At 47.5% G+C, this 17,057-nt stretch overlaps 1 protein-coding gene across 1 annotated transcript in view; it reads left to right on the top strand.

Annotated features, from left to right (window-relative positions):
* The first annotated feature begins 591 nt into the window (after positions 1 to 591).
* LPCAT3 (lysophosphatidylcholine acyltransferase 3) overlaps positions 592 to 17,057 on the top strand; it is a 29,834-nt gene continuing 13,368 nt past the window's right edge. The window contains exon 1 of the mRNA XM_060024238.1: positions 592 to 811. Within this exon, the coding sequence (XP_059880221.1) occupies positions 661 to 811 (151 nt within the window). The 5' untranslated portion in view covers positions 592 to 660. The remainder of the gene's footprint in view (positions 812 to 17,057) is intronic.

The following is a 17,057-nucleotide window of genomic DNA, read 5'->3' as shown; positions in this document are numbered from 1 at the left end:
AAATCAAAGGAGCAGGCAAAGAGTGCTGGGGGCGCCGGGCTCTCCCCACCCTCGGGGAGGGAAGGCGGCGTGCCTAACGGTTCAAAAACGGCCGAGGCGCCGTTAGAGGGCGCTCGCGAGCCCGCGGCAGGAATTCCCGCCCTCCCGTTACATGCCCCAGTAACCCCGGCGCGCCGGCGACCGAGAGTAACCTCGCGATCGGGTGACGGCCCCCCCGCCCTGACTCTCGCCTGCTCCGTCTCAGCCAATGGGGAGGCAGCGCTCGAGCCGGCCGGACTCTCGCCCGCCCCGACTCCTCCCCCGAGCTGTTAGAACTGAGTTGTACAGTCGCCGCGCCGTCGGCTTCTGACTTTTCCAATCAAGGGTCTAGTTCCCGATTCCGAGCCCCGCCCCCTGCCGGCCCCGCGTTCATTCTCGGCCCGAGTCACCTTTGCCTTACAAACGTTCGTCCCCGCCCCCTGCCTACCTTGCGGCGTGAGGCCCCGCCCCCTGCCCGGGCCGACCAATGATCGGCTGATCCCGGAGCCGCTGGGCGGTCCTGCAGCCAATGCGCACGCCGTGGGCGGGCTCCGGGCCGGAATTGGGGGTGAAGCTCCAGCGTTGTGCCCACATTTGGGGCGCGCGGAGCTGAGGGGTCCCCGGGGGGCGCCCGGAGCTAAGATGGCGTCCGCAGCCGAGGGGGACGTGGGAGCGGCGGCGGAGCTGGCGACGGTGCTGCGGGGCGGTTTCCAGAACCTGAGCCTTAACAAGTTGGCGACGTCCCTGGGCGCGTCAGAACAGGCGCTGCGGCTCATCATCTCCATCTTCCTAGGTAAGGACCCCTCGCGGAGTCCCCAAGGAACGGGGAAGTGACCGCCCCCTCTTCCCGGAGCCACCTGGAGGGCTTTGTGGGGTGCAGATGTGAATTCTAGAACACACCAACCAACTGTGGAGAGGAAGACGAGTCTAGTCCCGAGTCTGGGGGCGCCGTGCCCTCTGAACCTCTTCACCTTTCCCTTCGACCCCTGCTGTACCCTTCTGGCCCCTCATTAGGCGCCACCACCCTCTCATCCTGCCATGCTCTACCCTGTGTCCCGGCGACCCGTCCTTATTTGTCTCTCTCTGGAGTTCTCTCTGTCCATGTGTACTGCTGTTATTAATATCAACCGTCACACACGTGCGCTTCTTATTGGCAGTTATAGGCCCCCTAACTTAGATATTTTAGTCCCATGGGCCCCCTCAGCCCCATACTCCATACTTGCATATTCTGAGTGTCTCTTGTGCATTTCCAGCTTGTATTACACCTTCATCTTTTTGTCCCGCTTCTAATATTTTCCTCTTATACCATATTGCTTTTTCTTTTCCTCAGCCATACACCTGTCATTTACCCTGGAATATCGCTTTAATACTGGGCTTGGGAAACAAGAGTGGCAACTTCTTAAAAACTACCCATGCTACCCCAAGCGTTTATTGCACACGTGGTTCAAAGGATGTTTTGTATCTGCATTTTTGTCACAACAGACTGTATTATAACTGGTTTATAGGCTTTTTTACTGCATCCTTTCTCCGTGGTTTTTTAATACACGGAAGCAGCATGGCACAATGAGAGAAAAAAAAAAGTGTGTGAACTTGGAAAACAAATCAGACCCAGCCCTGCTGCTGCTTACAAACTGTGGGACCCTGGGCAAACCACTTAACCTCTCTGAGCCTCAGTTTTCTTATTTATGAAATGAGGACGATAATGCCTATCTGATAGGACTGCTGTAAAGTCTTGTAGGAATTCAAAGGTGAAGAGCTGATACATAAATATTTGAGTAGCTGGAAGGTTTTAGGAAGGTTATGGGACATTAGCTAGGAGAGTAGGGGTGGGGAAGAACTAAGCACACAAGACTGGGGGCAAGAGTGGGTCTGAACCACAAGAAATTTGAGATAACTTGGGCAGATGTGGAAAGCCTTAAATGCCGGGAAAGAAATTTGGAAGTTATCCAGTAGTCAGTAGAGACACTCACATATATCACCTAACCCGATCTAGATAATGGGAGAGGCATTAATTCATATTTAAACAACCTTGGATAATGTCATTGTCACTTGCCTATTACACACCAAACCAATATAATCTTCCTTTCTTCCAGATGAAGGTCACCTTTTCCTCCCTTGTAGAACTGTAAAATTTTAGAGGCGGACAGAACGTTTGGTTGTGTGACTTGCTTCATGTCACGTCACCCAGATCTAACCCAAATTTATCAGTACCTCAATCTAAGTTTCTCTGCACCATACCAACTTTGAACTTCCTACTTCTTCATCCTTGTCTCTGGCCCAGTTATTTGTTGGTATTCTAATTGGCAATTAAGAGTGTTTACATTTCATTCCTTAGGAAGCTCACTGTTGATGTCTCAACTATAAATTGAGAATGTAACACAAGAAGCAACAAATTATAAGGGGCAACCTGTTAAATGGAGCTGGGGCTGGAATTAGGACTTGGAATCTGTCCTTTTAGTGCTGACATAATCAAATACAGCCCGTACACTCCTGGTGGACTACTATATACTATCATGGTGCATACAGCTGTCTAGAAAATTGTTTTCTCCGTATCCCACCCCTCTAACCTCATCCTCTCATTACCACCAAGCATCAAAGTAATAAACACTTGGCATAATACATCTACCACACCCCTGAGCCCCCTTGTCCATTGTACCATTTCCCACATCCCCCCTTCCTATCCCACATGCGCTATTGCCTTCAGTACCTCACAGTATATCTCACATTTAGATCAACTTGGGGTTCACGTTACCTCAGATCAGGCATAGGTCTTGCACGTGGATGTATAGGACTGTATTTTCTAGGTTTATGTTAAATAAATACATAGAAACATAAATTGATAAGCTTTTTGACAAGTGTGTGGAAGAAAGGGTGCATTCTGGTTGTAAATATGTTTCTCTTACAAAGGTATTATCACTTCTGTGTATTGTAACCTAGAAACCAGTAGCTTTTCAGCAATGGAGTTCCTGAACCAGCTCTCTTGGGGAGCTGGGATACTGGAGGAAATCCTTGCTTGAGGTACCAAGAAGGCCTGTAGTCCGAAATGATTTCTGACTCACTTTCTTCACTTTCTACTAATGAGATTAATGTGGGTTAAAAGCACCTAAATGCAGGTACCCAGAGGGAAGGGTTAGGTATTATATATTGATATCAGACATTTACATTTTAAAGGGATAGTCTCATTACTTTTTTTTAAATTGTACTCGACATTTTTTAAGGGAGCTTTATTTTTTTAATTTTTATTTATTTTTGGCTGTGTTGAGTCTTCATTGCTGCGCCCAGTCTTTCTCTAGTTGCGGCGAGCTACTCTTTGTTGCAGTATTCAGGCTTCTTGCGGTGGCTTCTCTTGATGCGGAGCACGGGCTCTAGGCGCTCAGGCTTCAGTAGTTGCAGCACACGGGCCCAGTCGTTGTGGCTTGCGGGCTCTGGAGCGCAGGCTGAGTAGTTGTGGTGCACAGGCTTAGTTGCTCCGCGGCATGTGGGATCTTCCCGGACCAGGGCTCGAACCCATGTCCCCTGCGTTGGCAGGCGGATCCTTAACCACTGCGCCACCAGGGAAGTCCCAATACCTAAACTTTTTGAAACATCATTGTATCCTATGATCTTTGGAATAAACAAAATGCTCTCAGTTTCTTTATGGCTTAGTTTTCCCCATTTGCTAACATCTCTTGTTATTCTCCAAATATTATTATCGTTACTGAATCATATGATTACCCCCTCATTACTATTTTAATTAGATAGTCTCATTACTTTTTCCTTAACATCTTACTCTCCCTACTTGAGTTCTGTGTGCCAATCTTGAGGTGGGCCACCCAGCCTTTAAACCTTTTTAACTGAGACCCATGATAAGAAATATGTCTTACGTCATGACCCATTATACACATAGGTGAATGCTTGCATTGGAAGCAAAAGTTTCAGGAAACATTACTCATCCTGTGTATAGGCAGTGTGTTTGGCTATTTTCTATTTTATTTTTTAGTATTGTTGATGACCTGCTAAATTGATTTCATGACCCATTAATGGGTTACAACAAGCAGTTTGAAATATCCTGAGTTAGAGGCTGTGATTTTTAATATTCCGTACTTCGCGGAAAGGGTAAGCTTACGAGCACTGCTGCACTGGAGTATTTTGAGCAGGCAGAGGACTGTTGTGGGAGGCATGGTTTGTGTTGCATATGATTTGCCAGGAGTTTTGGTGGAAGATAAATTCTGCTGTGAGCTCTGGTGCTGCCAGATGCTACTGGAAAACATCTCGGCCTCAAAAACTTGGGTCTCAGCGTCCCTTAGCATAATTAATAACATGAATTGTCCCAAACGAATTCAGTAAAATGTACCTACTGTGGGTGAAGCCCTGTACTTGACCCTGGTGAGGGCAAGGGCGGTGGTGCAGAATGAGTAATAGGGCCGGGCACCCGAAGGTATGACATACGGTCTGTTGGGGGCAGGGAATGGGCACAAGATAAGTACTGTCATAACCACAGTAACAGGCAGGAGTCTAAGTGCCATCAGAGAGTTACAGAGCTTTGTGAGATTTAAACACTGGCCCTTTAATGAACCTTGAAAGTCGTTGAATAAGGTTTCAGCAGACAGAGATGGTGAGACGGAGGAATAGGGTGAGCCGGGGGCACCGAGGCAGGGATGTGTGGTTACACATTCAGGGAACAGGAAGTGGTCCAGCTGGACCGAAGCAGAACCTAAGGAGAGAAGTGGTGGGAAATAAGACTGGAAACGTGGGTCGTGGAGCCTTGAAAGCCAAGGCAAGGAGTGTGTGCTTAAGCAGGTGATAGGGAGCCTTCCCAGATACCTGAAAGGGGAGCGATGTGGCTGGCACTGTACTGGGAGCTGATACAGCGGTAGAGGCTCTTTTGGAAGGTAGGTTCCGTGGCCACTTTCATCTACACAGCTGCTCGAGCCAGAAGCCTAAGAAGGGGCCTTGCCACCTCCCTTTCTCCCTCTCCCCTCACCCCCATCACCAAGTCCTATCAACACCACCTCCAAATTGTGTGCCAGATACACCACTTTCCTCCATCACCACGGCCACTGACCATCTGTCACCAGAACCACCTGAGCAGCCCCCAGATGGGTCTCTGATTTCTTCCTGCCCACCCAGTCCGTTCTCTGAGAGCAGCCAGGGTGGTCCGACCCTGCGCCTCTCCTACTCAGACCCCTTCAGGGGCTCCCATACACCCCTGGGAATCTCCTGCTCCCGCCTTGACTCAAGCAGGTTCACAGCCTTGTAGCCACGTGGCCTTCCCCCAGTTCCTCAGAAAATGCATCAGGTCCTTTCCAACCTCGAGCCTTTGTACCTGCTGATCCCATTGCCAGCAACGCGCGGCACTCATTACCTACCTGACAGAGCCTTTCCGTCTTTCAGGCCTCAGTTCAAATGTTCACTTCCTCCAAGAGTTCTTTCCTGCCTCTCATTTTAAATTAAGTCCCCTGCTGTACTTTCTCCTACTGACTAAAATCTCTAAGTATATATGCCAATGTGTAATTATATATTTGCAGATGAGGGCAGAAATCATGTAAGTTGTGTTCGTCACTGTGTACCCAGAGTTTAATACAGTACCTAGCTTATGGAAAAGGCCCAATAAATAATTGTTGAATAAGTGAACGTGTGAATGAATGACTGGGCAACTGATTCCATGGAGGATAAAGAAGTAGTTGAAAAAAAAAACGAACTGAGTCTTTCTGCCAGCGTAGCTAGAAAGGTGACAGTGTCTTTCACAAATGAGAGGTCAAGAGGAGATGGTGCTCAGTGCCAGGGAATGATCTAGTTTTGGACTTGCTTTAGCTTCCAAGGGCACCTCCAGGTTGTATTGTGAAGCCTAGTGTTCAGTTCAGGAAGAAAGTTGGACTAAAGTTGTAGTTTTAGGGACTTCCCTGTGGCGCAGTGGTTAAGAATCCGCCTGCCAGTGCAGGGGACACGGGTTCGAGCCCTGGTCCGGGAAGATCCCACATGCCGTGGAGCAGCTAAGCCTGTGTGCCACAACTACTGAGTCTGTGCTCTAGAGCCCTCAAGCCACAACTACTGAAGCCCACGTGCCACAACTACTGAAGCCCACACGCCTGGAGCTCGTGCTCCGCAACAAGAGAAGCCACCGCAATGAGAAGCAACGAAGAGTAGCCCCCTTCTCGCCGCAACTAGAGAAAGCCTGCATGCAGCAACAAAGACCCAATACAGCCAAAAATAAATAAATAAATAAAGATATAGTTTTAGGAGTCAATAGTGATATCATAATTGAGTCAGGGAGGGACTGAAGCTTACACAGAAGAGAATCTAGAGTGTGTTGATGTTGCTGCCCTTTGCTGATAATGACAGTGGCTGACATTTATAAAGTGCTCAACAATACCCCACCTAAGCTTGCCAATTACCCCTAAGATATTTACAGTACTCTTATCATCTCCTTTGTGTAGATAGGGAACTGGGACCTCCAAAGGTTGAATAGCTTTCCTAAGGTCACACCTGTTTCTGCCCACCTCTAAAATCCCTGCTCCACCACCTCGGGATTGGGGGGAGCATGCAGAAGTGGGAAAGGCAAAGGCCCTTGGCGTCCTTCACTGTTTTCATTCTACACGATTGAGCCAAGATGTCAGCAGCATGTGAGATACCTCTCTGAGGCCAAAGCTGGCGCCGGCCAAATGAAGCGGATGGCCACCCCGCCCAGCGCAAGCTTCCTCCCCAAGCTTGGCCGCAGCTGTGGCTTGGCTGGTGGACTCACCAATGGCACTTGGGGGTAAGGGCTCATTCCTCGGAGGTTCCAAATTAGCACCACTACGGTTAGCAACCTTTAAAATCAAAGGAGGTCCCGCAGTTAAGCTCCCTTTGGACCAAAGTCAGGTCTGGCCCTTCAGAACTAAATCATCATTCAGGGCAAAAAGCTTTCTTCGGGTAGCAATATGAAGAAAACCAAAGGTAAGCAAGATGAAAATTGCACTGCATTAACTAAACAAATGGGACTTCAGACCATAGTACAAAGCAGTTTCCAAAAATTCTATGATTGTGAAATAAGGGAGTTGTCCTAAATGACTTTCAAAGCCTCTTCTGATATCCTAAAAGGCTAGGTATGTTCTACATTTTAGACTTTATTCTAATTCATAGCCACAAATTTCATCATAACCTAAAGCTTCCTGTTGGAGATTTCTTTTAAATATATTTTTCCAACTACTTTTTTTTTTTTTTTTGAAAATAAATGCTCCAACAAACCAGTTTGACACATTCATGACTTTAAAGCAATTAATTAGAATTTTACTCATTTTCTTTTTTTTTTTAACATCTTTATTGGAGTATAATTGCTTTACAACGGTGTGTTAGTTTCTGCTTTATAACAAAGTGAATCAGTTATACATATACATATGTCCCCATAGCCCTTCCCTCTTTCCAACTACTTTTTATCTACACTCCAATATCTTACATTGCACGAAACTTCATGTTTGAATGCCAGTATAACTTTAATGTCAAACAGAACCATTTCTTTGCAGAGGCGTGTGTAAATCAGGGCCCATGAGATTATACACACAGAGGAATTTAACAAAAGCAATTACATGCCCACTGACATTAAATCTGTCCAGGCAGCCATGGGAACTCACTGAAGGAGTTCCGTCCAGCAGCCTTTTAAAAATGGGGTTTGGTCTTCAAAAAGGAAATGGCATTTCAGCTGGATCTTAAAAGGTGTGGAAGATTCTAGTCAGGTGGAAATAAAAAGGGAGCTTTCCAGTGGCAAAGAATAATGAGCATGTATGTGGAGAGCAGGAAAAGTGAGAAAATTCTGAGGAACAGCAAGTAATCCAGTTTGGCCAGAACAACAGAGGCTCCATAAAGGAGGAGCAGAGAAGAGCCTGGTGGAGTGTTCAGGTGTGTGGGAGGTGCAGGTGGCCGAGTAGGTTGAGTAAGCTGGCAGGACGCGCATCATCTTCAGAGACCTGCGGGCCTACGTGCGCGTCTCTAAAACTAATTAAGATTAAATATGTACTGGGACTTCCCTGGCAGTCCAGTGCTTAAGACTCCGTGCCTGCCCTGCAGGGGGCACGGGTTTGATTCCTGGTCAGGGAGCTAGGATCCCGCATGCTGCGCGGCACAGCCAAAAAAAAAAAAAAAAAAGATTAAACATGTACTACTAGCTGTTTCATCATCGACCAATTACTAAACTTCAGCCATCCTCTTCCTCATGTTCCCAAAGGCCAACTTTACTAAAGAAATTGAGGTTAAGCAGTGTATCTGATAAATAATTCTTTAATTATGTTTAATTCATAACAAGCAGCAATATTTTGAAACAGAATACAAAATGTACCTGCACTTTAAAAGATAATATAGTCATCAAAGAGCTGTTTTATTTCTGGAGAACTGCCTAAGCGGATCCTTCGCATGTGTGCGTTCACTCTCGTTCTGCTCTGCAAAGCGTGAGAAGCATTGCTCCTTGGGAAGCTCTGAGGACTAAACGAGCTGAACTGTATAAACACCTGAGCAAGCCTGACCCAGGGTAGTTCTAAGTAACCGTTCTCTCCCTTCCCTCAATAGATCTTCACCTCCTTCCTTTCCCAGGAGACTCCAAGTGTGGTCTTGGGGCCAGCAGCATCAGCTCTCCTAGGAACTCGTTAGACACGCAGATTCTCAGGTCCACCCCCAACCGACTGAATGAGGAACTGAGGACGGGGCCCAGTGGTCTGTGGTTTAACAAGCCCTCCAGGTTTTACCGGTTCCCCTGACGTTGGAGGATCAAGGGTTTAGCGTGTGGCTTCAAGTATCTGTTTTGTAATACTTGATGTCCTGATAGTACCTTAAACTTTTGGAAATGTCATTGTATCCTATGATCTTTGAAATAAACAAAATGCTCTCAGGTTCTTTATGGCTTAGTTTTCCCCGTTTGCTAACATCTCTTGTTATTCTCCAAATCTTATGATCATTCTTGAATCATATGATTAATGTCATTATAACAATGACGTTATTATATCATTATCATCTTTATTATCAGAACTATCATCATTACCCACACGGTCTGTTGTGACTTGGAGCTTTAAGAAAAATTAGGTGCCCTCATTGCAGCTGCCGGGGAAAGATGTTCTAAGTGAACTGTCCTTCTCAAGCAGAGAGTTGGGGGTTTTTTTGTTTTTTTTTTTTTTGCGGTACGCGGGCCTCTCACTGTTGTGGCCTCTCCCGTTGCGGAGCACAGGCTCCGGACGCGCAGGCTCAGCGGCCATGGCTCACGGGCCCAGCCGCTCCGCAGCATGTGGGATCCTCCCGGACCGGGGCACAAACCCATGTCCCCTGCATTGGCAGGCAGACTCTCAACCACTGCGCCGCCAGGGAAGCCCAAGCAGAGAGTTTTTAAGGTAGGGGTGTGTGTGTTGACATTTTCCCAGCAGTTGCTGAAGTCAAGGGTAAGGAGATTTAGGGCCCACTTGGAGTTCTCTTGATGAAGCAATAATAGCTTCCTAGAGACCTTAAAGCCTAAGATTTGTGTAGCCCAAGAGATGTTGCATGCATCTTTATTTACCTCTATTTTCAAGACAAGAAGGGGAAGCGGGGGGCGAGTAAGACACTAAAAATAAGGATAAGTAATTTCTGGATACGAATTTCCTTTTGGTTTAAAATGGACTGCTTTTGAAATCTAAGTTCCTCCCTATTCAAGCAGTGGCTTTGAAAATAAGTGAGATTCATGAAACTCTGGACACCCTGAATGAAGGATTCTGTCTGAAAACTGTGTGTACTATAATTGTTAGTAATAGAGGCATCTGATGGAAGTGTCATTGCGTTCGAATTATAGAGACAGTTGGCCAGAAAACGGATAGAAGGTCAGGCCAGAAATGATCAGATTCAGGTTTTGTTCTTGATTCACGTGAAGTCAAGTAGATGGTTTAAATGCCTCACGCTAACCATAGGCTAAGTTTAAATTAAAAAGCTTTGTCAATTAAAGATACTTTTCAGTATCAAGTAGCTATCATGTTGCTACGGCATTTTGATAAGAAAAGTATACATAGTCAGACATGAATAAAGACACAGATGTAGAGAATGGACTTGAGGACACGGGGAGAGGGAAGGGTAAGCTGGGACGAAGTGAGAGAGTAACACTGACATATATACACTACCAAATATAAAATAGATACCTAGTGGGAAGCAGCCGCATAGCACAGGGAGATCAGCTCGGTGCTTTGTGACCACCTAGAGGGGTGGGATAGGGAGGGTGGGAGGGAGACGCAAGAGGGAGGGGATATGGGGATATATGTATACGTATAGCTGATTCACCTTGTTATACAGCAGAAACTAACACAACATTGTAAAGCAATTATACTCCAATAAAGATGTTAAAAAAAAAGTATACATAGTCATACCTGCTACATGAAATTATAAGTGGTGAGATAGTAATTTTGCAGGCAATTAAGAATTCACTATAAACAAAAAATAGAGGACTCGTGTGCATATGTTGTATGCACATCTGAGGAGGATATGAGAGCCCAGGAGGCTAAGTTCTGGTCACTGTATATTTGTATGTGCTCTGATGAGAAGTGGCTTCCATGTAGACGTGCTGAATGGCTTATAGCTCTTGAGGTTTCCAGTTTCTGCTGTGATAGCAATTCTAAACTCAGATGGACACCACTCTGGATTACTGTCCATAAATATAAAACCTCTGTTTGCAAGCCAGCAAGCAGAGGCCAACTGGAACGGTACCCTTTAAGGCTCCTATGGCTTATACCTCAGACAAAAGTAGAACAGACTGATTACAGTTGGAGGACAGCATACAGGGCCCTGGTTAAAAATATTGACCCATAAGAGCTACTAGAAATCCTCTTTTTTTTTTTTTTTTTTTTTTTTTTGCGGTACAGGGGCCTCTCACTGTTGTGGCCTCTCCCTTTGCGGAGCACAGGCTCCGGACGCGCAGGCTCAGCGGCCACGGCTCACGGGCCCAGCCGCTCCGCGGCATGTGGGATCTTCCCGGACCGGGGCACGAACCTGTGTCCCCTGCATCGGCAGGTGGACTCTCAACCACTGCGCCACCAGGGAAGCCCCGTAAATATCTTTTAAGTGGCCTCAAGGAAGTACATGTATAATGCTTTTACAGATATTTTCTCTTTTAATCTACACACCAGCCTGCAAGATGGCTAATATTTTCCCTGTCAGCTGAAAGAAAAACGCACAACCTAAAAGTTGCAAGTTAAGTTTCATTCGGGGACCTTACTGAGGACTATAGTCCTGGAAACAGCCTCTCAGATAGCTCTGAGGAACTGCCCCGAAGAGGCAAGGGAGGAGCCAGGATATATAGGAATTTTTTGCTGGGAAAAAACATGTAGTTGAGCATCAAAAGATTACTGCTAATCACAAAGAGCAGACATCTCAAATTAATGATTTTAGTGCTTTTCTCTGTACGGGAAGATGCAAGAATCTGGGCTGATTGAAACTATTCTTTAGATATACATCTTAACTATCCAGGGCCCGTATCCGAAGCCCAGAATCCTTCCAGTTCTTCTCCGTCCTGAATTCCCCTCTGGGTGCATTGTCGGTGGGTGACTGCAGTGCCTGATGGCTTGGTCCCTGTAGAACTGGAATGGGGGGGCAACATTCTTTTCTTTACATCCCTATTTCAGAGATGAAGCAATTAAGGTACAAAGAATCTAAGTGATTCGCCCAAGTGGCAGAGCTGAATTTCTAAACCAGTTTACTCTGATTCCTGAGTCCGGGGATATTCTAGCTAGAATCAGATAATCTGGCTAGAAGTTGCCACCATGTGGTTCGCTAACTTGCAAAGAATTAAAATGTGATAAAATGCACTGAATATAAGCAACAGGAGTGCCCTTTATCTTTGCTAGAAAAGGCATTTCGGTGTCTTAAAGTGCGGCAAAGTCAGTCAACATCCGTTGTCCCCGTTCCACTAAAGGGAAGAACTGCTAGTCAACAGCCTTAGCATTCTTTTCGGTCTATAAATTTTTGTCATAACAAAATAACTACGTGACCGTTTGAACAATCTGTAGTAGTACAGAAAAGACTGTAATCCAGATGTTCACAGATGAGGACGGTGTTCCGAGCATCCCTTTTGCCATCTGATCAGGCTTGAGATACCCCTGGGGGCTGGCCACTGCCAGGTGACTGACTTTTCCTGGGCTCAGAAGCCAGTGAGCGCCTGTGAGTGTCTGCTCCCCATAGGGTCACACAGAGGGGATTGGCGGCTTCAGGGCTGGTCTGTTGTAGTGTTACAACTTCTCAGCTTTGGCAGCAGGTTCCACCAGCCCGCCGGCATGTGTGTCATTGACACTAAGCTTAAGAAGTCCTTGCTTATTAACTACCAAGAGCACGTGGTTTGAGTGAAGCAGTTAAAGACTGACTTTTGGTGGGACTTCGGGGCACTTCAGGTTTAGGTTGTTTATTTGGGCCAAGTGACTAAAAAAACTAATATTTCTTAATCTTCATAAGAACACTTTTCCTTTCTTTCTCACAAGTAACAGCCGTTTACTAGTTTACCCTTAAAATGTCCCCTCTGTTCTTCATTTTTTCCCAGGACATTTTGATCATTTCTCCCAGTTTCCCTGAATCCTGTACTACAGTTGTCAAAACGTTTGAGATACTCAGCTGGAGGTCACTTTCAGAAATGAACTGCACAGGGAATTCCCTGGTGGTCCAGGGGTTAGGACCTGGCGCCTGCACCACTGTGGGCCTGGGTTCGATCCCTGGTCGGGGAACTAAGATTCTGCAAGCCACGTGGCATGGCCAAAAAATTGGAGAAAAAAAAAAGAAACCAGGGCTTCTCTGGTGGCGCAGTGGTTGGGGGTCCGCTTGCCAATGCAGGGGACACGGGTTCGTGCCCCAATCCGGGAAGATCCCACATGCCACAGAGCAGCTGGGCCCGTGGGCCATGGCCGCTGAGCCTGCGCGTCCAGAGCCTGTGCTCCGCAGTGGGAGGGGCCACAGCAGTGGGAGGCCCGCATGCCGCCAAAAAAAAAAAACAAGGAATGAACTGCACAGTACGAGGGTAGGGACAGGGAGTCCCCAAGAATTGATGAAGAAAGAAAGTAGGGAAGAGCACCTAAATTTAGCACTGAAATGAAGTTTTTGAATCGTTTTAGATAGGAAGATAAGCAGACGTAAACATGGGCCTGTATGCGTCGGTGAACAGAGAATCAGAGAATAATACAGCTGTAGCTTTAAACGCACACAGCTGGTTGTTAGGGATGCGCTCGCAGGCCACTGCCAGGTGTCAAGGCATGCGGCAAAGTCTCAACATGGAAATCAAGGGATGTGGGTTCTAATTGCAGCTCTGCTCTGTTAACCCGAGGCGTGCCAGTTATCCCCTTTGGGCCTTAATTTTTTTTTTTTTTTTTTTTTGCGGTACGCGGGCCTCTCACTGTTGTGGCCTCTCCTGTTGTGGAGCACAGGCTCCGGACGCACAGGCCCAGCAGCCATGGCCCATGGGCCCAGCCACTCCGCGGCATGCGGGATCTTCCCAGACCGGGGCACGAACCCACGTCCCCTGCATCGGCAGGCGGACTCTCAACCACTGCGCCACCAGGGAAGCCCCTTTGGGCCTTAATTTCTTATCTAATGAAGGGTTTGGAGTCAGTGATTCCTAAGGTTTCTTGGGTTCGAAGAATCTGGATCTTACGAATCACCATTCAGCATATGATTCAGCCCGAGCCGTACAGACTGTCGGAGTGGGGAAGGTGTGTTGGCACCTAATCTGCAGAAGAGAAACAGGGCCATCGTGAACAGCTTCCAAAGGCGAGCTTCATCCCCACCTCGGTGTCCATAACCTCCCCGTGTTCTTCCGGCCGGCAGAGTGATCAGGAACTCAGCTCGAAGCGTTCAGTGCCTCGTCAGTTACCTGTCCCCGAGAAGAGACGGTGTCACGCAGGGCCTCACTGTCTTCCCTGTTTCTACTTGTCTTCCTTTTCTCTGTATAGTTCTTCAGCGCAAGGAATTTCCACTTTGGTGAAAGAAAAGAAAAGGAATTTGAGTGGCAGATCTTCACAGTAGAAATAAGAATGATAAAATTATCATGTGAAAATATTTGGTAAAAATAATCTACCAATAAGCCATATTCAGAAGCAGTCCTGTTTCATATTCTAGTCTGTGATGCTTGGGGAAATTGAACTGAAATTCGATCCTGAAAGTGGCTTTCCAGTTGCCCAAAGCAAAATGCCCATTATCTACGGGAACATTACATAGTCTAGGAAACTGCTAACGTCCAGATGACGCAAGGCTGAAACAGGTTTTTCCAACCACCTCCTTTAACCAGAAACTGCAGAGTCACCATAACCGTGTCAGTAAGCAAGCCCTAAGAGCAGTGATGGGCAGACATAGCCTTCCTTTGAGATCCTCTGTCCCCCATCCCTTTACCTCTGACCATAAGCATGAATTTTGAGTTTGAGATGACTTTTCGTCACTTCACTCCAAGGAGCCCATTGACACTCTGAACCAGATCTTCTCACAGGAGGTGAGGGCAAGTGGCCCTGGGCTGGGGGTATGTTACCACGTTCCCGCAGGCCGAGGAAGAAATGGGTAGACAGGAAACAGAGGCGATGAGCTAGACCACAACTCTAGGAGGTTGACTGCAAAAGGGCAGTAGCTGGAAGGAGCAGCACAGGGCCGAGGAGCCGGGGCTAGAGGGGTGGGGCTGTGCCTTTGGAAGGGGGCGGAGGGAATGTGCGGAGCGACCGAGTCATGTGTGGATCCAGCTTCATCAGTCACGAGCAGTCAGTACAGGTTAGATAACTGCTTTGATGTGTTTGATGTCACCGTATTCGTAAAATGCAGACCATAAATGATTACTTACCTCATACAGTTGTTGTGAGGACTCACTGGGGTAATGTGCCTAGCTTTCGTGTAAAACTCAATACACGCCACATGGTAAGCCCTTGATGGAGGTTAGTTGCCAGTATTGATGGTAATACTTGTTATTATCGGGAAGAAAAGACTGAGGAAGCTGGCAAGAAAGATCACAGACGAAGTTCCCACCTAAGAGTGGTTGGGGTAGATAGAATTCAGAGGATTGGAACCAAAGGGAAGGAGGGGAGGGTGTTTAAAGAGAAGGGAGGGACATCTTCCTCTGAGTCTGGAGAGAAGGAGAAAAGCTTGGATTTCAAGCAGAGCTTCTTCAGTTTTCCCGCGGACAGCTCCCTGAAGGCCAGGGTGGAAAACTAAACAAAGGTATCCTCTCCGGGGCTCAGGGACTCAGCCTAAAGGAGCTGTTGAAAGACAGAAGTGTCATTGAAGGCTCGTGTTGTATCTTTAAAATACAGGACAACTTGGCATTCCATTTTGTATAATGGATTTGTTTTACCAGTTAAATTACTTGAGAATTTTTCCTGCAGAACTTCTAGGAAAGTGGGCATGCCACACCTGTCTCCCAGCTCCTATCAGTTGCTTACGTTTAGACAATGAGACACGGACATTGGCGGCGATGTTCTAAATCAGAACTTGGGAGCTCTCTGCCATGCTCCTACGCAGTCCCAGCTTCTGAAGAAAGAAGCGTGTTCCACAGCTGAGGAATTGCCCACTCCTGTTTTCGATAACCTTTCCAAAGAGAATCAGTCGGGTTGACTGATTCCCTGGGCGTGGGCTGGGGTCCCTGCAGCCCTCTGTCTCATCCAGCTCCTCCTACACGGCCGTTCTTCCCGAGGGACAGCCCTCACCACCCATCTCACTGAGGAGAGGAAGGTTCTTTTCCTGAACTTGCTCACCCGCCTCCCAGGTTTCTCTGCCAGTCTCCTTGCCTCGCCCTCCAGTCTCAGGGGAAGGGCCAGGGCTTCTTCCCTCTTTCTGCGGTAAACGCTTGTTGCTCTCCCACAGATACTGTCCTCGCCCACTATACTGCTTGTCTTCTTCCATAAAATACATATGGGAATGTCCCTGGTGGCACAGTGGTTAAGAATCTGCCTGCCAATGTAGGGGACACGGGTTCGAGCCCTGGTCCGGGAAGATCCCACATGCCGCAGAGCAACTAAGCCCGTGCGCCACAACTACTGAGCCTGCACTCTAGAGCCCGTGAGCCACAATTACTGAGCCCGTGTGCCACAACTACTGCAGCCCGTGCGCCTAGAGCCCGTGCTCCACAGCGAGAGAAGCCACCACATTGAGAAGCCTGCACACCACACGAAGAGTAGCCCCCGCTCGCCGCAACTAGAGAAAGCCCCCGCACAGCAACGAAGACCCAATGCAGCCAAAAATAAATAAATAAATTTATTTAAAAAAAAAAAAACAAAGCAGCATGCCATCTCCCAAGCATATACAAACAGAAAGAATCCAGAGATATCCCTCCCCAACAACAAAAAAAACATATGGATAGAACATCTCTGTCTTAGAAATGCGTCCCTTCACTCAGTGGCCACGCTCTCTGGCCAGTCTTTTACTGCCTACTGCCTCGCCTCCACGTCCAGCCTGCATTTCCTCTTGGTCCAGCCCCCGCTTCTTAGCTGGCCCCCAGGTGCCAGCCCCCGTGTCCCTCGTGCTGCTCTGTTTCACGGTGACTAACGACCTCATTGTGAACGTCTTCCTCACGCTCCTTAGACTTCCGGCACATTCGATGTTTTTAAACTCCTTTCCTACCGCAGAAGTCATCTTCCTTTCTCACATGGGTACTGTCCTCATTTACCTCTTGTTCTCTGTTTTATCTCCGTTTCTTTTGCTTGGCTTCCTTCAGTACAGGCATTTTCCAGGACTCAGCCCTGCCTTTGCGGCCTCTCCCTGTGAGAGTTTTATCTGGCTTCAGTTGTTGCCAGCAGAGCCAGCTGTCTCCTCTGATCTGTGTGTCTCTGTCAGTGGCACCACCTTCTGACATGGAACCTTGAGGCCAGTGGTCTTCCCATTGCGGTCCATGTACCCTAGGGGTACATGAAGACTTTCCAGGGGATACATGGGCACAGATGAGGGAATCCACTTTCAGATTTTAAGCTTCCATATGTATTCTTTTCTAAAATTGACGTGCTTGAGACAGTGTCTGCTCTGAAAGTTCTCTTACAGTCACTCTTCACCAGCCTTTAGAAAGGAGACTTGCCCAGTGGTCCAGTGGTTTAGACTCTGTGCTTCCACTGCAGGGGATGCAGGTTCGATCCCCG

The sequence above is a fragment of the Delphinus delphis genome, chromosome 11 (genome assembly GCF_949987515.2).
Source record: "Delphinus delphis chromosome 11, mDelDel1.2, whole genome shotgun sequence".
In the NCBI taxonomy this organism is placed as follows: domain Eukaryota; kingdom Metazoa; phylum Chordata; class Mammalia; order Artiodactyla; family Delphinidae; genus Delphinus; species Delphinus delphis.
The sequence above is the reverse complement of the archived record's forward strand: the minus strand, read 5'-3'. Positions and strand labels throughout refer to the sequence as shown.